A 22,888-nucleotide genomic window follows, 5' to 3' on the forward strand; every position below is an offset into this window, starting at 1 on the left:
TCCCCACTCCTTTCCTTTGGGTCCTCCTACCTGCTACCCACCACCCCCTATCAGCATCTCCCATCTTCCTCCCAACTTCTTGTCTTCTTAATTTACTCCCATAATAAATCCCATTACTGTTACTCATGTGTACATGGGGAGAGGGTATCTACTGGGGCATTGGCACTCTACTAATGGCCAGCCCCCTACCCTTCATTGAAAAATGACTCTCAGAAGCCATCAGTTGCTATTAGCTCCTCGACAAAAGTCAGGTATCAGAAGCCCCTCCCCCTCCATGATAGAATTCTTAACTCTTTTGATAGAACTAATGGGATTCATAAGACCTCTTCATACATCCTTAATTTTGGTTAAATCACTCACTGTGTCTGATTTTCTCAACCACCATGCCCCATCTCTCAGTATCCTCCATGGCCCCATTCCTTCATATGTGCTCTTCTCTCCCATTTTATTACAATGTTTGCTTTGGTTGTGAGGTCAGAGCTCCCATGTGACTTCTCCATGCACACTTCATTTTGCTTAACCCTTTCCCATCCCCTTGTTTCCTCAGCCCCATCATTTTGATACCTGCTTAACCATTTCTGTCCCCAGGATCTCAATCCTCTACTTTCATCTATCCTCCTCTAATCGACCTCCTCTTCCTAAGTGTGCTCCCCATCCACTAGTCCGTTGCTAGTTCCCAGATTTCCACGTCTACTGCAGGATAAATACACAAGACATGAGAGCTAACAACCAACATATAAAAGAAAACATGCAATGTTTAACAAAGATGTGTCTTAGTTGGGTTTCTGTTGCTGTGGTGAGCACCATGACCAAAGGCAACTTGAAGAAATAATTTATTTCAGTTTTATTTGCCCATCATGAGGAAAAGTTGGGGTAGGAACCTAAGGCAGGAACTGAAGCAGAAACCATGGAGGAGCACTACCTACTAGCTTCCTCTCCATGGCTGGCTCAACCTGCTCTCTTATGCAACTGAGGACTACCTGTTCAGGGGTAGGAGCACCTCCAGTGGGCTGTGCCCTTCCACATCAATCATTAATCAAAAGAATATCCCATACACTTGCCTACAAAAGTCTGATGGAGACATTGTCTCAGTCGAGATGCCTCTTCCCAGTTAGCTCTGGTTTGTGTCAAGTTGACAAAATACCTGAGACTATTGGCCCCTTGTTAATTTGACACACAAACATATCACTATTAAACCGTAAAGTTTCCCTTCTTGTTTGTCCCCAGGATGTCACGTTAATATTAATATCATGTTGTAAAACATAGTTTAACTTTAAAAGTCCCATGGTCTTTCAAATTTTTCAACAAAGTTCAAAGTCTCTTTAAAAATACAATGTTTCTTTAAAAGTTCCATATTTTAACTGTGGGTTATACCACAAAGTTGCATTCATATTCTAAAAGGGAAGAACCAAGGCACAATCACACTCAATTAAAAGCAAAATCAAAATTAATGAGCATAAGGAGCTCAGTGCCTGACATCTGGGCCTCACTGGGGATCCTCTGAGTTCCCAGAGGCCTGGACAGCTTCGCTTCCCTAGCCCATCTCACAGTCTCAGGCTGGTCCTTGGTAGTCAATCCATGGCACTGCTATCTCCAAAACTGGGGTCTCCACTGCAACTGAAGCTACACTTTCACCAATGGACTCTCCAGATCACTCTTTAAGGACTCTAACCCATCAACCCAGGGCCAAGCCTTAGATACTTTCCATGACCCCTTTATGCCTTTAAAACCAGGTCCACCTCTATCTGCCAGCCTGAGAAGTAGTGCCAGCCTCTTTGGACCACAGCTTCTGTGTGCTGACCCTGAGAAAATACTCTTAGAAGATTCACCTCAGTGATGCTGGTCTCTTCTTAATCACTTCTAATGTCTCAGCTCCAGATAACCAGCACTGACTGCCCCACCAAAATGAAGGTTGCACTTTAATGGTGTTGGTCTCTTGTTAATCACGGCTGATTCTTCAGCTCCATCCATCCAGACGACACATCCCTCAATCAAAATATCCCTCAAACATCTCTGGTAGTCAAGCCAGGCCTCCATTGTCTGCACCTCTTTCAGCATTCCTGTCTGTAATCCAAGCTCCTATAGCAGCCTAGTAAAGCTATGACCACCCAATGGTTTTTCCAGCCCAAAATTTCAAAGCCCTTCTACAACCCTCCCAAAGCAGCATGTTCAGGTCTGTAACAGCAATAGTACACAAACCTGGTAAAATGTTTGTCCTCAGAGCCTATTGCTGTGATAAACACTATGTTGTATTAGTCAGGTTGTCTAACAGGACAGAAGTGATAGAATTACATATACAGGATTTATTAGAGTGCCTTATAGTCCAACACTAGGGATCTTAGATTCTGTAGTTGCTCAGCCCAAGAGACTGAGTGTCTCAGCAGTCCCATTCTCATACTGAATTCCCAGGAAAGTCTGAGAGGGATAAACAAGAATGCTACATTGGAATCCCAAAGAAGTAGGCTCTATCACCAGCAAAGGAATGCCACAGATAGACAAACTTTCCAATGAGAGAGAGTAGAGAGTACAAATAGGCACAATGTAAAAGCTTCCTTTTCCCTGTCCTTTGCTGTACGCTGCCCCCAGAAGGTGTGGCCCAGATTTAGGGAGATCTTCCCACCTCAGGCAATCCAATCAAGAAAATCCTTCATAGGCATGTCCAGTTACTTTGGTTTTAATTGATTCCAGATATAGCCAAGTTGACAACCATAACTAGCTATCACAATGACCAAAAACAACTTGGAGAGAAAATGGTTTACTAGCATTTAACAGTTATAGTCCATCATCAATGGAAGTCAAGGCAGGAGCCAGAAGGCAGGAGCTGAAGTAGATGCCATGGAGGAGTGCTGCTTATTGGCTTGCTTCTCATGGCTTGCTTAGCCTGCTTTCTTATACAACTCAGGACTCTCCGCCTAAGGTGGCACTGCCCTAGTGGGTTGAGTCATCCCACAGAAATCATTCATCCAGCATTATAGGCAAACTGATGGGAGCTTCTTCTCAGTTGAGCTTCTTCTTTCTAGGTTAGTCTAGCTTGGGTCAAGTTGGAAAACAAGAAAGAAAGAAAGGAAGAAAGAAAGAAAGAAAGAAAGAGAGAGAGAGAGAGAGAGAGGGAGGGAGGGAGGGAGGGAGGGAGGGAGGGAGGGAGAGAGAAAGAAAGAAAGAAAGAAAGAAAGAAAGAAAGAAAGAAAGAAAGAAAGAAAGAAAGAAAGAAAGAACAGGATTGTTCATTGATTTACCTAATTGTAATGGGACACCCAATACTTTTTAAATGCAGAGATAGTTAATGAATGATTCCCAAGAGGTGTAAGTAGATTTTAGATTTCATAGAGCCAACAAGAATGACCTAGGCTAAGGAGGCAAAGGCGTTAGCTCTTTTGGCAGCTAGTGCAACTTGCTTGCTTACCTACCTATCTAGTAGACTAAAGATCTCAGGCAGAGGGATGGAATTTTGTACAGTGGGTCAAACTCTAAAGATAGATTTAAATATTGTCAACTACAATAAATTTTATAATTGTTATGTGATTTAACAGATATGTACCCAAGTATGAATAATTATTGCTTAAAGAATTTCTCCTACTATTGAGGTGGTAGCCGTCCAGGTAAAGGAGACTCCCCCATTGGTAAACACAGTCTCAGCATTTTAGCATTGGGATGGGATCTGATCACCAAGTTTTAAATGGTTTATTTGATAAAAGAATAAAATAGAATATCCTTGGTCGCTGGGCCTTTTCTTTTTTAATTCTCCTCAGGCATCAGTTTTATCTCAGGGTACTGAATTTTGACCTTAAGAATTTGTAATAACCTTTCATTATAAGCAATTTAGTCATACTGATGTCATCTCTTTTTCTTTAAGTTTTAAGCCTTACAGCCATTTTATTGAAAATGTTTTAATAATATTTTTATTAATTCTTTGAGAATCTCATGCAATTTTTGTACCTATTCATCCCTGCTCCCATTATTCCTTCCAGGTCCACCCCCACCTTCCTGTCCCCCACAACTGCATGCCCTCTTTTTTTTTTTAACTCATTCAGTCTATTTTATACTGCCCATATATTTTTGGGTGTGAGGCCACCACCTGGACTGTGGTTGATTGACAAGAGTCACACCCTTGAAAAAATGGACTGTCTTACCAACAGCTATCACTTGACAATAGTTCCTCAGCTAAAGGTAGGACTGTGTGCCAGCCTCTCTCCTCCAGGCTGGAGATTTTATGGCTTGAGCCTGTGCAGATATTGGGCATGTTGGTACAACTGCTGTGAGTCAATATGTACAAGTGCCCTGTTGTGTCCATACAACAGTTTCATCGCAGGCCTGCACAGCACTGCTCTCACCAACAGTCCTTCTGCCCCTCTTCTAGGATCATCCCTGAGCCTTGGGAGAAGGGGCTGTACTATAGAAACAGGAATGAATAATGGGGGAGGTGATATTTTGGTGGGGTAGGAACACATCAGCAGAGTAGAAAGGGGATCACTAACACTACCACCCTTTTGAAAAAGTCACATGGAAACCTATTACTGTAGAGGAGTCCTCCAATATATAATATACACATATAAAATAGTTTAAATGGCATTGCTCTAAAACAGGGGTAGGAACACGCCCCTACTGGACACCACAGGATAGCAAATACTGAGTTCAGTACCAGGAATGGGTTACCTCCTTTTGGATGTATTGGCCAGTGGGGTACAATGAACCTCCAAGCATTATGGATTTTTGCCATTATTCTTGAATATCCTCTAGAACTTGATGGTAAGACCCTACTGGTGAAGGTCATACTTGAGTCATAGAACACGGAGAAATCAAGCTGACCCGAACCCTGTGAGGTAAAATGACAGCTGTCCTGGCAGGAGTATCCCACTGCTGCAAATGGTGGCACGAATGTCACTGCAATAAGCAACCAACCAAAAACAAAACAACCCGTTACCTTTGGTCTCTACACAGATAGAAGAAACACTACTAGTCTCTCAGTGTCGATGTGTGTAATCTAATACCCTCTGATTATTAGGTAAGTCCTTTTGGAAAACACCAAGAGATCCCAAACTTTCAGCAACTTATGGCTAAGAATGCCATCAGGTGACATCAAAGGCCTATGAGAGAGAGTTCCCTGTTTGGCTGTACCCCAGCTACATCTTGTCTTCCACAACTGTACTTGAAACACAGGAAGGTGAAACACAAAATGTGAGAAGTTCTGGAGACATTTTCCTCAACAAACTTAAATTATTTGTTATGGATTTTTATTATTATAATAATTCTTACTATATAAAATAGATATAGTAAGTCTTATGTATATTATAGTATATACATCATCTATAATGTTATATAATATACTCACATATAATAAGTCATATGTGTTTATATATATGTATATGTAAATAAAATAATCCTGATTATAATAAGCATTTAGAAATTGTCTCTATTCAAAAAGCAACATCTGGCCTTTTAGGTCTACATGGCAACCGGAAGGCAGAATCCTTTTTTCCCTAATTCTTTTTATCACCTTTACTTTGGGGTCATCTGTTTACCTGTACAGTAAAGATTTTAATCATTTAACAAGTGTTTTATTTCAAGTATTTTCTCCTTTTTTTATTTTCTCCTTTTTAAACCAGAAGCCTCAGTAAACTATTGCTCCAAGTACAATATCAAAGGAACATTATATTTATGTTGTAATGCAATATGTTAGGATTATCTTTAAATCTTAAGATGCCATTATCTGCCTTTCAGTAGGGTGATTAGTTTCCAAAATAACAGGGATTGTTTTTTCTTATTTCCTAGTTTTCATGTTGTATCTTATCTAGTCTTGGCTAGATACAGATCTTGAAAATGTGTTTTGGTCAGTAACGTTAAAAATAATCTTAAAATGTTCACATTTGAATATATACAGATAAATCTTAAAACTAAGCATATCCCAGGAATGACACTTGATACCTTCTTGAAAGATATAGAAACGAAGTGGCCACAGATTTTGCTGTTCAGCTCTTCTTTAGGTTACAAGGTGACACATTAAGACAATTTCGTAAAGATAAGTATCATGAACAGACACAACACAACCAGAATGTGCTTTCTAGTAGAAACCAGGTAGTAAATTCATATCTCAGAGATACAGGGTTTTACTTAAACACTGAGAAGGGCGCAGTGAAGGCACGGGCAATGAATTCTGTATTAGTTAGGTTAATGGAACTAGACCAATCAATGTTGGTAAGAAATGTTTAAAGGAGAGGGGAGAGTTCTGTTTATTGAATTTTTCATATGACGTCCCCAGACAAACGTGTACGAGAGCTCATCTGGGCAGTGACCTTGAACATTTAGAGAGAGCTCTGCTTCAGCTCAGAGGGAAAGGAAGCTAGACAGAAAGGTGAAAGGTCACAGGAAGAGGCCAGAACAGGAGGTGAGACTGCAGCCATGGCTGGTGGTTGCAAGTAGAGAAAGCCATATTGTACCATTAGTGGCCAAAACTTTTAGTCTGGGAGTGGATATAAGGTCTCAGGTGCAGGTCAGAGAATGCAGGATTGGAGTAACAAGTGTTAGAAGGGAAATGTGCCATCCTGGGGGAACCTGAAAGTCTGACTTTCTGTAGGTCTCGCAGATCAGAAATTCTAGCCAGGAAGAAAAACCGCCAGGCACAAATGTCAACATTTTAGCCACATGTTCTGTATCCTCGTGCTCGAAAGAGAAGACAGCCCAAAGGGAAGTCTTTAGGGGACTCAGTTAAGCATTTCCCATGGTAACCCCTACGGTGTCTTAGCTGCTTTTCCTGTATCTCGGGAAAATGAATACTCTGACAAAAGCAGAGCAAGGGAGAGATGATTTACTTCATGGACCAAGGGCACAGAACACAATGGCAGAAAGTCAAACGGCGGGAGCCGGAAGCAGCTGGTCACATCACACAATAGAAATTACAAGTTAGGGTGCTTATGTCCAGCTTGCTTTCTCTCTCTTATGCACTCCGGGACCCAAGCCCACAGAACACTGCTCCCCAAATTTCAGTGTAGGCTTTCCCACCTCAATTAACCTAATCAACATAGCTTCTCACGGGCATGCCCAGAAGCTAAATAATCCATCCTAAGGGTGCCTGGGAGATGCCTCCTAGGGTCTTCCAGATCCTGTCAAGTGATAACTAACATTAACGATCACATAGAGGGAAGAAAAATGGTTATGAGGATTGAAAAAAGGGGAGGAGTACAGAGGGGGCACCTTCATCAGCACTCCAAGGAGAGGGATAAGCCCTTACTGGTAAATGAAGACCTGAGAGGGGTATCCCTACTCCATCCCTGAAGAGATTCTCCAGGCTGTCTCTGACAAGCATAAGGAGTGAGTAGACCCTGCCCTAGGGCACACCAAGTGGAAGATGACAAGACACTGACATTTGACACACTGAACTCTTTCTCTCCCATCAACAGAGTCAGAGGCTTCCCCTGGAATGTCCCTTTCTAACTTACAGCATCCCTGAGGGAGGGTCACCAGCAACCAGGCGGTCCCCGGAGGTCTGGTAGCATCCAGAGTACAGAGAAAGAGTAGTGAGAGGAAATAGAAAAATATAAATACAGAGGGTAGGGGGAAAGCCCTAGGAGATTCCCAGAAAAAAAGAGAGTAGCTCCTAGCTAGCCCTTTCTGCCTATAGTGAGCTGTTCTTCTTCTCACTGCCTTCATGGTCCACTGAAGAAAAGCTTTCGTTACAGTTCCTTCATTGCAAATGTGAAACAAGGCCTTCCTTGTGGACCCAAGAACCCAGCCCCAAGAACCATTGCTGGACATGCAGGATCACACACCCTACATGCCTTTGGATATCACTGAAGAGTAGCCTCAACCACAGATCTTCAATTGTTCATGGGATCAACAAGCTACTATAAGCTCCAGAGTTAAAAGAGACCAAGGGAAACCAAGGCAGAGCCCTTATTTAGGCCACCATAACATTAGGTAGAAACCACAGCCAAGATTACAGACTACAAAGATCTCCACCAAGATAGCATACGCAAAGAAGTTTATTCATTCTCTATAGACTGAGACAGGCCACTAAGGAATGGGTCAGTGTTCTTTGCCAGGGGCTAGGATTTATGTAGGGATGTGTAAAGTTGACAACTGGTTCCTAGAAGGTGTCTACATGGCAGTTACAGGGCTGGCTCCAAGGAGTGGACTTCAGAGCAATTAAATTTCCCTTGTTTGTTCCTTACCCAGCTCAGCAGATGTCACAGAGCACACATAGCACTCCTGCACTTAGGTAAGATGCAAAGGCAGGGTTATGGCAATGGCGGAGCCCTTGAGTTAATATTCTTTTGACCACTCAGATAAGAGTGTAGAAGGACTTATATCTCTGTCCTGACTCAGAGGCCAAGGAGCCCTTTGCATCCAATGAGTTCCATCAGTGTGGCTCTGGAAAGGTTTCCAGGCCTTTGGGAGCCTGATTTCTCCCACTTGGAGCATAGGCTCTGCCTGCCCTGGCTTTGGAGGGGCCCAGGGATTGGCTCACGATGCTTATGTTGAAACCTTATCCCCTTTTTCCTGTCCCTTTTTCCCACTGCAGCATGTGGTTCAGTGCGTGTTTGTGGCCATCCGGACCATCGGGAACATCGTAATTGTCACCACTCTGCTGCAGTTCATGTTTGCCTGCATTGGGGTCCAGCTCTTCAAGGTAGAGTCCTGCCTCCTTCCCCTCCCCAGCATTCCCAAGGAAGGGGGCCAACGGATCCAAGAGGGGACAGCAGTCTGAGACACGTGTACAGAACCTGACCACAGCCTTCTTGAACTTTCCAGACCAAGAAAGTAGAGGGAAGTTAACCCTGCTTCTCCCAACTAAAGAGCTGTGTGTTCTCTGCTGTGTCCCCCTTCAATTGGCTACACTTCTTCCCAGATGACTTTCATGCTCTGGAACCTCTGTGTCAGTCCTTGGCTCAAAGTCCACAGCAGTTGCTAGCAGTCGCAGCTTGTCCACACTATACCATCCAGCCTGAGGGCTAATTGGTTTTTTTTTGCTTTTCTGCCTCCATCTCTTTAGTTCTTCTGGTCTCTTGAAGCACTCTTTCTCTGTCCCACCCCACCCCCACCCCACCACTGTACAAATTTCCCCTGTCTTCTTTCCATAAGCTCTCTCCAGACCCAGTTCCTCTTTCTTCTTCCTTCCAAGACCTTCCCAAAGGGCCGAGCCTTCCAAGGTTGGTGCTCCCTGCTTTTGAATCTGGCTACACCCTCAGCTCTGAATGTGAGTCATGTCCTCTGCATCCGGACTCTGTTATCCTCAAAGCTCAAACTCAGGACTGTGCTACAGACATGCTCATTGATCGTCTTCTGCCGGATCTGTCCCTTGAGGAGCATCTCTGATCACCTCATTCTTCTTTTCTAGGGAAAGCTCTATACCTGTTCGGATAGTTCTAAACAGACGGAGGCAGAATGCAAGTGAGTTTACACTAACAGACTCCCAGATCCAGGGCTGTTAACCGGGCAGGGGGAAGGGGACGGTGATGTGGTTAGAGGAGAGTGAAGACTGTCCTCTGGCCCATCCCATTACCTGACCTCATTTTTGTGAAATGTGATTTCATCTATTCCTCAACATTCTATCCACTGACTCTTCTGGTGCGTGGATAGTTTGGTTGCATCCCACCTAGCATGCTAGCAATCACTGGTGGTAGAGATACAGGACACCCCATGATTACCTCTTTTGCTTCCTTCCTCAGGGGTAACTATATCACATACAAAGATGGAGAGGTTGATCACCCCATTATCCAGCCTCGAAGCTGGGAGAACAGCAAGTTTGACTTTGACAATGTTTTGGCAGCCATGATGGCTCTCTTCACCGTCTCCACCTTCGAAGGGTGGCCAGAGTGAGTATGAACATCAGGGCTCACAAGTTCAAGGCATGGCTCTCCAGTTGTCACCTGGGGTCTTATTAATTCCCTGAATTCTTTCCAGAAGTCAGGCTTGTCCCCAGGCAGTGAGGTTGTTTGGAGAACTGTAAAATATAATCACTGAAGAAACATAAGCTTTTAGCTGGCCATGGTGGGCCATGCCTTTGATCCCAGCACTGGGGAGGCACAGGTGGGTAGATCCCTGAGACAGGTAGATCTCTGACAGTCTGAGGCTAGCCTAGTGAGTTCCAAGCCAGCCAAAGCTACATAGTAAGATTCTATCTCAAAAACAAAAGCATCTCTTAGAAAAGATTTTATTGGGACTGGGATGTGCTGAATATTTTACGGTGGGCCTTGTGTATGTTGTACAAGTGGTGTAAGACTCAGTATACACTCAGCATGTTAGGAACTCCAACCCAGAATGGACACCTTTTAACTCCTTTTCCCAAGCTCAGTATGAGTCACAAGATTAGGAGTCTGCCATTATAATGCCATTCTATGTATGGCATTTCGGAGTCAAGTACAGAAAATGTCTCTGGTGTTAACCTTCCATCATCACAGAGTTCCAGTTTATCTTCCCCCACATGTAGCTGAGAAGGATAAGGATAAATGAGAGGTCTCTGTCTGCTGAGACTGTGTACCAGTCTCCACAGAGAAAGCCTTGCTTCCATTAACAGCATCAAGTAAGAAAGAGACAAAAGCCAGGGGTCCAGTCCCTCTGCAAAGGAGATACTTTCTCTACTAGACCAACTCAGTGGTCTCCACACAGCATTGCTGGTAGCAGACTGTTGTCCATGTGGTACTCTTTGTATCTTTAAGTACCTGTGTCCCCATCTAGCAGTGCATAGATGGGGTTTGCCATCCATCATATGGCAATATAGAAGTGATGCTCAGAGGTCAGCCATGTAGCAGGGTGATTACAAAGGAAGAGAAGGAGATCATCCTGGTCCATGAAAAACAAGCTCAACTGGTCCATAGCCCAGACTGAAATGGATGGCACACACACACACACAGACACACACACTGGATGGCAGACACACACACACACACACACAATGGATGGCACACACACACAATGGATGGCAGACACATACAGACACACACAATGGATGGCACACACACACAGAGACACACACACACAATGGATGGCACACACACACACAATGGATGGCAGGCACATACACACACACACAATGGATGGCAGACACACACAATGGTTGACAGACACATACACACACACACAATGGATGGCAGACACATACACACACACAATGGATGGCAGACACATACACACACACAATGGATGGCAGACACATACACACACACACACATACACACACGTGCTCACGCAGGCACACGCATGTGCATACCCTAAACTACTGTGGATGCTGTGGATAATCTGGAGTGATGTTCATTTTATTATATCTAAATAAATTTCTTTCTCAGATATACTTTTTCTTTGGCCTCACCTCCTTTGATCTATGCCAGTTTACAAAGCTGTTTCAATATTTACCAGTATTTCTGTACTTGAAATTGGGGTCAGTGATGAATGTTACAGTTCAATAGCTCCTGATGGTTTCAAAGCACTGTGTATATATTATATCAGCTGCCCTGTAAGTTAGGAAAGTAGGGGATTATCATTTCCACCTGACAGCTGTAAACTCAGTGCCAAAGAGAATCTGTGGTTTGCCTGGATGGGACTTGAGCCCGGACCCTCTGGCCCCAGCCTGGAGCTGTTTCCTTTGATTGCAGGGACCCCTGGGAGCAGTGGTGCCATCATCTTATGGAGGTGACACTGCTTCTCCAGGTCACTCTGTGAGCCTATCTCCTCCTGTAGGCTGCTGTACCGCTCCATTGACTCCCACACAGAAGACAAGGGCCCCATCTACAACTACCGTGTGGAGATCTCCATCTTCTTCATCATCTACATCATCATCATTGCCTTCTTCATGATGAACATCTTCGTGGGTTTCGTCATTGTCACCTTCCAGGAGCAGGGGGAACAAGAGTACAAGAACTGTGAGCTGGACAAGAACCAGGTAGCCTTCTGGGAAGGAAAGGAGGGAAGCAGAGCACACCTAGAGATGGGCAGTATGTGGTTGCCCAGGACCCACTAAGCAGTGTGGCTAGGGCCTTTGGAGGGACATGTGTGGAGACCAAGATCCTCTGTCCCACCACCCAACAGAATGGGGTGTTTGCTCCAAATACCTACAGCAGAAATATGGATCTTGCATTTCTCAGACTTGACACACATTAAATCCTCAAAAATCCCATGTCTGGAAAATGTGCTCAACCATCAAATATTTGTTAAGGTTTCACTTAGCTACACTTTGTTTCAGGCAATGTGGAAGAAAGAAATTTGTGTCTTATCTAGAAATTGGAACATTATACTATGCCCAAGTATGTTGGTATCATTGATAATGGGGAAAGAAAGTAGGACAATGGAGGGCAGAGAGCTGGCGGTGGGCAGGAGAACAGTTTTAGGAAGCCACTTGGATGGCTTCTCAAGCAACACAGAGGTCTGAGCAGGGGGGCATGGTGACATCGAGGACTGGAATACATTCTGGTAGCTTATGGGATGGGCTAGCAACTGAGTGATATGCAGTTAGGATTGGGCACAGTTGTGAAACCCAAGATTAGCAGTCTTTGCACTCCCAGAGGAACCCGTGTGGGAACACACCCTGAATAAAGCCAACTCACAAGGGCACAGCCCAGTATGCCCAGCCCCATGCATGCCAGGAAAGCTGGACCCTTTGTGGGCTTTGATGTCTGCTACTTGGGTTTAGATTCAGTGTTTGAGCTACTGTGTAAACTTAGTGATGAAAGAAAGATAAGGAGGGAAGCCAACTTGAAAGTGTAGATGAGGCATGTTGAGAGCCCGACCTAACATCAGTTCATTGTAGTAAAGATGTAAAAGCGGGAGGTCATGGTGGCAAGGCTTGGGGATTAGGCATGGAGGCCAAGGGTCAAGCAGACTGGAGTTGCTTGCTGGTTTCTGATTTGGGGGTTTGGGTGTTGTGCACAAAAATTGGCTGACATTTTCTGTTTTCCCAAGATTCTAATAAGAACAAGAATTCTTCTCCTGACAGTTCTGGGTCTTCTGATTTTGTAGGAACTAGACAATAAGGAAGAAAATGACAAATTAGGCAAGAGATACTCCATGGGGGAATTTATGGTGTGGGTCATAACCAACAAGAGTGGCTATGAGCCAATCAGTATTTATCAGGCACCAAACACTTGCTGAGCTCTATCTGGTCATTACTGGTTGGAGAAAAGGAGCTGAGCTCCTTACTTGCAATCTGGATAGGATTTGATGGCAAGGGAAGCCAGAGAAATCAGCAGCATGCTTCACATTAATATTACAGCTATGAGCTAGAGGCCAAGAATCCCTTCCCAGGTTGTGGTTTAACACGCATCCTACTTTTGACTGCCATGCACCCACCCCCATGTACTTTTATTCTCCTTTGTTCCTTCCAGAGACAATGTGTGGAATATGCCCTCAAGGCCCGACCCTTGCGAAGGTACATCCCCAAGAACCAGCACCAGTACAAAGTGTGGTACGTGGTCAACTCTACCTACTTCGAGTATCTGATGTTCGTTCTCATCCTGCTCAACACCATCTGCCTGGCCATGCAGGTCAGTCGACGGTGGGGCTAGCCTAGGGAAAATGCTGAGGGAGGATGGGGTAAAAGGAGTTGCAAGGCCAGAGGTCACCTGCCTGCAGCTGGGAAAATAAGAGAGAGAGAGAGAGAGAGAGAGAGAGAGAGAGAGAGAGAGAGAGAGAGAGAGAGAGAGAGATTGCTTCTTGGAGGTGAAGTTCCTCTGTAACCATATGAAAGAATCCCTGGGGCCCTGGGTTGATAACAGAATTGAGGAGTAGAGACCCAGGAAGAGTAGGCTTAGCGCCATCATCACAAGCTGGGGGGCATGGAGGGAGATTCAACACCTACCCCTATCACAGGGAAGTCAGTGTGTGCCCGGGCTCTCAAGTACCAGCAACTCCCCAAAGTCAACATGGAATTGTCAGAAACTCAGATCTCTCTCTCCCACCCCTGTCATCAGAAAGGGTAGGAAAGGCAAGAGCTTACAGTCTCCAGAGTCCACTTGGATGCCCTGAGGAGGGCTCGGAGAAGATCTCTGTAGAAATGGGGGCATCTGAGAAGGTTGGACAGAAATGATAAGGAGCCCAAGGACGCTGGGTTCTTGTTGGCTCTTGTTCACAGGCTTCCCCTTCCCTCCACTTAGCACTATGGCCAGAGCTGCCTCTTCAAAATCGCCATGAATATACTCAACATGCTTTTCACCGGCCTCTTCACGGTGGAGATGATCCTGAAGCTCATTGCCTTCAAACCCAAGGTAGGCCATCGAGAGAAAGTCGTTTGATGGGATGGGGTGGGCGTGTGTCCACTGGACGAGGGAGGTAAAGGGAGACTTTCCCAGTGAAGGGCCATCCCTTCTCTGAAGAGTGTTCTAAAAGCTACAGTGGCCAAGAGGAGAACCAGGCCAACTCCTTAAAACATAGCCTTACCTCATCATCTGACCCATGACTGGGACACACAAGAAGCAGGTTCCTTCATGACCTGAACTGCTGTCTTTCTATGAGCTAAGCTCCAAACTTTCTCCTTCCATTTTCCATAACTGGCAAGCCAAACTTCTCCTAACCCAGCTCCCCACCAAGATCTAGGAAGGTCCCTGATTTATCCCTCTCCCATTTCATTAGTTAGGCAGAATGAATGCTTGTGAGACGTCCAGTCCTCGCTTTGTCTGCCCAGGGCCCTGGACTCCATGCCACAGGCTCCTCCACAGACATATTGCCATTGCTTCCTCTGTCCTCCAGCACAGGAAGAGGAGTCACCTGCAGACTTTGCCTGCAATATCACTTTTTGCAGGCAGCACCTCTTCAAAGAGAAGAGGCTGGCACTGTCTGAATGAGGCGGAGCTGATAAGGTTGACTACCTGTCACTCAGCCTCACCAACCCTGCCCACTGTCCCAGGAGTAACACTAGAGCAGGCTAGTAGAAGTGATGTGTACTGTCCTTGACCTCCATAGACAGGCCAGAATCTCTGGCATTCACAGGCTGGGATTGAGGCCTACTTCAGAGGGCAGCTGTAACACCAACTGTAGCTACCCTAACACTTCCTAGAGAGTAGTGAAAGATTGGAGGATCACCCTTAGAGACTTGAAACTAACCTGTTTTCCAAGCCTCCTCTCCTCCTCTTCCTTCACCATCTTGACCAGATACACGATAGAACAGCAAGAGGCAAAATGACAGGTCTCCAACTATATTCTGTTTGTTTGACTTGGCCCATGATTAACTGGTTGTAGGATTCCTCCTGGGCTGTTAGCATCCCTGCTGTAGGGAAGAAGGAAGTGACATACCCACAATCGTAATACACAAATATTAAGAGAGGGAGCTGTTATGTTCTCTGTCACATGGACCTGTTCACACGGGTGCTTCCATGGAAAGGACTCTCCTGGGTACTTTTCAGAAAGAGTAGAGACAACCTTTGAAGCACTTGAAGGTGGTACACACAGACTCACAAACACTGAGTCTTCCTTGCAACACAGGACACCTTGGGGTCTTTCATACTTTTTGAAAACTCCCAATAAATCAATCTCGTTTGGTATGGTGATAATAATTGCGTGTCCCTACCTCCAAGAAGGAAATATGCTCTTTATCATATATATTTCCAAGGTCAAACCATTAGGGGATAAATTGTGCCCTGGCCTGGAGAAGACCAAGTGGTTGTGGCTGTCCTCTCTGGGACCCACGAGCATTGCCACCCACATGTTGCCCTAGTCCAGGTTCCATGCCTGAGAACACAGAAACATCACACATAGCATCCTGAGCCAGGCCAGGAGAGTGGGAGTGCTGGGCCTCAGCCTCAGTTCTCAATCTCTAGGGAGCTTTCTTCACTTCCAGTTATCCCACAGTGGAGTCTGGTATGTCCCTGGTGTCATAGGCAATCTCCAGAGCCTGCAGTCTCTAGCATACACAGTGCATCAAGTCACCTGCTCTGGGAAGCCCACGAGATTGACATTGTCCTGAAACACACATTTGATGTATCCTACCAATGAAGGAGCAAACCAGTTTCTAAGACATAACCAATTAGGTTTCCTATTGTCATCAATGACGATTTTTCTGTCCTGAGAAGACAGGGTGAAATATGAGTGATTTTTCCTGGGTACAGAAGAGAGCCGTCTCACACAGCGAGATAATGGCAAGGAGATCTCTTCTGTGAACTCCTCAAAAGGAACCCAAGCAATAGAGGAGTGAAGACTATTAGTGTGGGTGACCAGAGACAGTTGACTAGTTAACTGAGGAGAGGATAAAGTGGAGCCTGGTCGCCTACACCCTCATTAACTGTATTCTTCACTGATAAACAAGCTGGGAAATGTGCCCTTGAGTTTTCAGGCAGCATACCACTCAGAAATCCTCAGAACTCTGGGAGAAATACCTAACTCGAGTTTGCCCAAGACATGGCATGAATGGCTTCTATCAGACCTGAAAGACGAATGGCTACTGGACTTCTACCTTCCCTGACTGTGTGGTGTGAGTTCCCTGTGAAAGGGCAGTCAGCAAGAACAGAGAAGGAGGATGTGTTAGTCAGCCTGGCATTATAACTACAAAGTGCCTGGAGCAACTTGCTTACAACATAGCTTTGGAGGCTTGCGTGTAGGATGCTCCCATCAGTACTTCCAGAGAGAGTGGTAGATGGTGGCAGGATTGTGTGTAGGAGCAACACACTTGCATCTGTAACCAGGAATCAACAACAGAGCAGGCTGGAATCCTACAATTCTCAGAGAGTAGGCCTTCAGTGATCTACTTTCTCTTACCCTCCCCTTCTCGTTCCTCTTCCCCCTCCTTTCTTCCCTCCCTCCCTTGCCCCCTTCCTCCCTCCCCTCTCCCTCCTGTCCTCCCTCTCTTCCTTTCAGTAGGCTTTATTTTTGGAGATTCCACCCTCCTCCTCCAATAGCACCACCCTGGGGACCAAGCTTTTAACACATAGTCCTTTGATGGACACTTAACATCCAAACCACAGCAATTGGCATTACTCATAGCTCAGACCATGCCCTCTGGAGCTGTCCCTGATTTGATTTCCCATGCCGTATCCTCTTCATATCTGATTGGTTGATGGGTTGATCTATAGGCCCTGCTTCTTTCTTCCATTTTCTCTACAGTGATTGATGCTGGTGATCTTTTCTCATTCATGTCTGTTTTCCTCACTACTCTATGTAAAATGAATTTACTCAAGAAAACCTCTGCCCTGAATCCAGCTGCCTAACTCCATAAATCCATACTATGTTCATAAAAAAAAACTATAAAAAATATGAGATGTTAGTATACACAAACTTAAAGACTCTGCCTCCCAGAGCAGCTTGGGGAATGTAGGGGTGATCCAAGGAAAAGGGTTGGTGACTTGAACCCCTCACAGGATGCCAAAGGAGTTCTGTCCTTAGATGTAGGGAAATTAGGCAAAAGACACTTGCATGATAATTAATTCTGCATGCGTATGCGGTGCAAGTTGTGGAAAGGTTTGTTTGGAGTGGTTAAAAGGTAATTAAATAGTTCTTTAATTAGATTATATTCCTATCATGATCTAAAATGTCAATAATTACAGAAAATTAAGATAATTTGTATGATAAACACTGAAAAAAGTCCAGTGTATAAAAATATAGCAAAAAGAAAACTAAAATTTTATATCAATGATTAAACAAAAATTAATAACACAAGGGATGTGTTCCCAAGCTGGAAAACTCATTGCTGCGACACTACTTCCCTGCAACATCATATATAGATTCAAGACAATCTCAATTAAAATTCCAAAGGGACCCTACTCCAGCAAAAAAAGCAGAAGACAGGGATCTACACAGCAGACCAGGGGCTTGTTAGGATGAGCCTTTAGGTTCAAGGTTTCTGCCCATGTGGGCAGCTCTGGCTTGACTATGGAGGGCAACACAGGGTCTGGTGAAGGGCAGTGTAGCCACAGACATTCCAGTCTTAGCAAAAGGACTATGTGCCAGGAGATAGATAGTGTGCCTAGGATTTGCTATTGACAGGTTTGGCAAGAACAACTCAAAACAATAAATAGTCTTGAGTTGATGAGTTGATGAACCCAGGGCTGCAGCACAGTAGGTCTAGGATGGCATGAGTGTCCCTAATGGGAGGCTTTTCACCTCCGCTTCCACAAGGTTCTCATTAGGACTGCTGTTCCTGAAACCCACTCTCCCCTCCATGGCTAGAGTCATTGTCTTCTAGAAAGTCTCTGGAGCACCGAGTAGGGGACTTAGGGATCCGAGTATTGGTCGCTTAGTAAGGGGTAGCCTAGTGTAGGAGAGGAGACGTTGTCTGGGAACTCAGCAGTCTAGAGTAATGTCAGCATCGTGCGGACATATTCTGATGATGAATCAGTCAAAAGGACAAAGAGAAGGAATGAAAGGTGGCTCCAAGCTCCCTGACTTGCCCCTCAGGGACTGAGCCGGTACAACAGTTCATTGACTTTCAGGAGAGTGGGGAGAGGCAAGCCTGACGGGGCTGCAGAGATGGATTGGGGTTTAAAAGCTATTAAAGTCTTGAACAGGCAGTGTGGACAGGAGATCTGTTTTAGTAGTCTGCACTACATATGGCCCTCCTAAGTAGATGCTCCAGGAGAGCTGCTCTGGACTCTCGTCTTCCCAGAGAGGATGTACATGATGAGCTAACAGGTGGGACACTGGGGAGAAGGAACTGGGGAGAGGACATCTGGAGGCTAACAGCTAGCATGGCCAAAGCAAGAGACCAAGGCAGAGCACTAGGTCTCAGGCTGAAGGGCTGTGTGAGGGACGCCAGCCACAGAGGGAGAGTGAACAGAGACCCGGAGCATGTACTGCTTGTCCTGAGAAACAGGAGGGGACCCTAGATGTTCAAGTCCCCTTATTAGTCCCCTCTGTGAGTAGTGAATGGTTCAGAGGACTATATTTCCTCATAGTCATCTTGACCCAGACAATTTAGTTTAAACGACTTCAGGAGTAAGTAAAATATTTTCTTTTAAAACTTGTATTAGCCTCTTTTTTAGATGAGTGGTCTTAAACCCTTTCTAGACTTACAGTTTATATGTCATGATAAATATTCTGTAATTCATATTCTATTATTTTAACTCCAAGACATTCAGCATAAAATGTTGAAAATAAGGATTTCTTAGCCATAATGTAAGTAAAAAGGGTGTGTATAGTAAAAGACGCATTCCCCACAGAAGTTGAAGACAACAGAAGAGCAAAGGTACAGGGACCTTGGACTAAAAGCCGAAGTTGCAGCAGGCCAGTTTTATTTGTACACGGTACCTGCATACGTGTTTCTCAGAAGACAAGTGGTTACATCACACTTAAGACACAGCTGCCCCATACAGCAGGATATGTGGTATCCCTAAATCTGCAAAGCTGGCTTGGTCACCAGGACCCACTCTGTAGCTCTACCCAGTTCCGCAGTGCCCCCTGGAGGCCGACCAGTGGAATAAAGAGCAGGGTGGAACTTCATAGAGCCTCTTAACTGGATTTAGTTGAAGTCTGTTTACCTTCGATACTAAGAATCAGTGTCTTTCACTGTCAGTGAAACCCATGGGACCACAGACTCACCACACATGTCACTTAAAGAAATAGAAACAGAAAAGAGGAGGGAAAGAGACTAGGGCATGCCACAGCCTCTTCTGCGCCTCTGGCCTCATTAGGAGAGCCCAGTAGCCTGTGGGTGTGCAGCCAGCCCTGGCTTGCTTTTTAGCAGCTGATTGGTAAGCAGGCATTCCCCTGATTATTGTTTATTTGTGGTGTGCCCACGGACACCTGACGTGCACAGTGCCCAGCAGACAGGCACAAACGGGCTCCTCAGGAGGGACCTCCTCGCCACAGCGCTTGTACCCAGAGATTTGCATATTGTTGCAACATTGTGACAGGTTTCTTTCCTGCATGGTGCTTTTACCGTGAATGATGAAAAAAATAATTATATGACTTACATAAAGCCTTAGTGTGGGAAGGGAAGTATTAGCTATTACACTTAATTATTTAATGTGGAAACGTATTCACACTGTGTAAAAGCCCAGTGGGAAGGTACACTGTGGTTCCCTGTCTCTGATCCTGCCACTGGAAAAGAAACTGAAGGCATGAGAAGAGGGATTCCCAAACCCAGAGGGTGTTGAGGCAGTAACTCAGCCCAGGCAAAGCAGTGGCCCTGACCATGTTCCCGCAAGGCACCAGATCCTTCTGTGAAGCAGGAGCCATCAGGAGCGGAGGCAGTCATGGCAGCCACAGTGGGCATCAAGCACTCCCTCAGAGGCAGACCTTGCAGTACCTGACACTGCACAGACTTCATATTCCCACAGAGGCACACGCAGTTGCTATTGCCGTGTCCTATGTGAGTGAGCTGAGGCACTGAGAGGTTAAAACGCTTGCTCCTGGCTCTCAAGCCTCATCTCTGAAAGTGAAAGCAGCCCATCATTATGTTTGTGTCTTATTACAAAGGCGGTGCTGGTGGCTGGATCTAATGGTCTCCAAAGCATCATGCCTTTGCAGTCAGGCACACATTGGGGTCTAGGATGGGGGTTGGGTGAGCTGATGAAAGAAGGATGCTAAGCCGGAAGGAGCATGTCTTGTCTGGGTTGTGAAGGCTTCCCTAGAGCCTGGGCTATCACACTGTTTAGAGATCTGCAGCAAGACTAAGCTCTTTCCCACTCAGCAAGGGCAGCCTGCTCTTCCAGTACCCACTGGCATTGCTGCCAAAGCCTCTCACTCATAGACTATAGTGCAATGTGTGCTTGAACCTGAAGCTCTTTGCCATGGCTGGCTCCAGGGATACAGCCTTCAGTACTCCAATTATGTCTTTTGCATAAATCTGTTCATTTATTCTAGCATGGGTAGGGAGAAGCAATAATGTGCTCCTCCAGTCTAGCCCGGCACAGCTAAAGCAGAGGGGGACAAGCTCCTGAGTCCCCTGAAAGGAACCTAACCCATAGCACCTAATTCCATCTGCTCTAGTGGGCAGACCACGAGCTTCGGGAATTAGTTTCAGGTCTGTGGACTTCATCCTCGCACAGTTCTAGGTGCTTGGTAGCCCAGATAATGTGTGATGAGATAAATATATCGATGCCTTCGAAATATAGTTCCAATGGAACTCCAGGACAGGTGTCTATGAAAAGCACACATTCTCAGGTCTACATGCTCCTCTGACCATCCTCAGAGTACCCCATCACTATCCCAGCCAGTGCCTCCTCAAAGCAAGGACATGACCCTGGCCTGCTCTTGCCAGCTGTCCTACAGTGACCAGCGTTTGCTGCAGGAAGCAGTCCAAAGCTTCTGAATTAGCACAGCACAGGATGAGCCTGATGGAAACACAGAAGTCCTCGCTGCCTCGCAGGCTGTAGATCATGAGCAGCTGCGTGCTTGGTTATGCCTTCTCCATTAGACGCCGCTAATCTCCATGATTAGTTATATCTAAGTGGCACCCTGATGTAATACGATTTATATTATCTCTGCTTGGTGTCAGTTAACCGTTGATTCCGTGATATTCCATAAGATCAGCCCTTCACAGACACACTGAGGCTTTTACCATCACCACTGCTGTTTCTGGCTGGATTTGGCACCTTTTCCCAGTTTATCTAGTTTCCCGCCTCTCAGTTCCGCATCCCAGGACCCAGAAAAGCGAGTAGTTCTAAGAACAAGGCTCAGCCTTCCATTATGCCTGTCCCTCCACACCGCCTCACAACCTGCTCTGTCCAGCTCTCCCCAAACACTTCCTCCCCCGAAGCTAAGAACCTCGACTCTGTTTGGGGACCCAAGGTTGGGTATAGGCCATGTTTCTCCCTCTCATGTTAGACCCTGCTTTGCAAGGATGATTTGGCCACTCCCTCTGGTCTCATGTTGACAGGTGTTTCTTTTCCCTGTCTTGGTTCTGTGGTCATCCCAGAGTCCTAGAATCCAACCTTGAGTACCCCACACCCAGCTTCTCTCTCCTCCTCTTCCTCTTTCTTTTCCCTCTCTTTTTCTCTCTGTCTTTTTTTTTCTTATCATTTCCTTGTTCTCAGTATCCCTGTCTCCTACCAGCCATGTGTTCTGTGACTCCCCAATCCTGCTACCACCCATGTCTTCTATGTCTCCCCATGCTGCACAGTTCCCTGTTTCCCACCAGCCTTAAGTGGCTTCTTTCACCACCACCATGCCCAGCTCTTGTTTTTCACATTATTCCAGTGACTCCTGAATGTGTTTGTCACTCACATCCCATGGGGCCAAGTCTTCCCTTGCCCATGTTTTGTTTTTAACTTATCTCTCTGTCAGCATCTCACATCTAGCCTCAGCTCATATCTCCCATAGCTTTCCTGGGTGTGCTTTTGTGCCCCTGGAATAGGCAGAAGGTATACCACCTTCCACATCAGGTACCAGGAAGGTCTTGGTTTCCTCCTTATTTCTTTGCTTGGCTTTGCTGGACCCATATAAGATGATGAAGGTGGGCAGGAAGGAACATAGAAGAGAGAACACAACAAATAGTAGGGAGGACCTAATTTTTACCTTAAAAATTTCTATGAATAAGTATCATAACCTTGGCATACCAATGGAAGTATACACAGAGGGATTTGTGGCTTCCCGTGTTACCACCATCTGTTGTGAGGTTTGTGCCTGTCCTGATAGAGGAGGCTTCTGGTTGGGGCAGAGGAGAAACAGAATCGAGAATTCTGCAATGGTGTTTTTTTTTTAACAACCTCTCCTGCAGTAATCTTTCTCTCTATATCAAAGATGGAGGCCCCCTGCCCCAGAAGCCCAACACTGTTCTCCACAGCTTCTAGCCCAGGGAAGACCACACCTCCTCTCCTTGGACAGTTGTTTCCTAAGAACTCTGCAGTGTACAATCTATATGAACTTGAGTATAATAAGATTAAGCCACGACAGCCTGCATACTGTCACAGTGTCAACACTGCCTGCCTGACTGCTCTAAGAGCATCTCAAGAATAGTAACCAGATAGATGGTGAGCAGAAAGAGCCTGGGCCAGCCCAAGAAACTTCCCCTCTTTCTGTTCCTTCTGCATGTGTTGCT

General features: G+C 45.5%; 1 protein-coding gene across 15 annotated transcripts in view; it reads left to right on the top strand.

The window, feature by feature from the left end:
- Cacna1c (calcium voltage-gated channel subunit alpha1 C) overlaps positions 1–22,888 on the top strand; it is a 623,917-nt gene that overhangs the window by 544,384 nt on the left and 56,645 nt on the right. For all 15 annotated transcript variants that reach the window (XM_085840086.1, XM_085840073.1, XM_085840074.1 and 12 more), the window contains 6 exons: positions 8,516–8,623; positions 9,332–9,384; positions 9,663–9,809; positions 11,671–11,872; positions 13,311–13,469; positions 14,079–14,189. In XM_085840086.1, coding sequence (XP_085696212.1) covers positions 8,516–8,623; positions 9,332–9,384; positions 9,663–9,809; positions 11,671–11,872; positions 13,311–13,469; positions 14,079–14,189 — 780 coding nt within the window. The remainder of the gene's footprint in view (positions 1–8,515; positions 8,624–9,331; positions 9,385–9,662; positions 9,810–11,670; positions 11,873–13,310; positions 13,470–14,078; positions 14,190–22,888) is intronic.

Source organism: Mus caroli, unplaced genomic scaffold (genome assembly GCF_978045245.1).
Source record: "Mus caroli unplaced genomic scaffold, Mus_caroli_1 scaffold_7, whole genome shotgun sequence".
NCBI classification, from domain to species: Eukaryota; Metazoa; Chordata; class Mammalia; order Rodentia; family Muridae; genus Mus; species Mus caroli.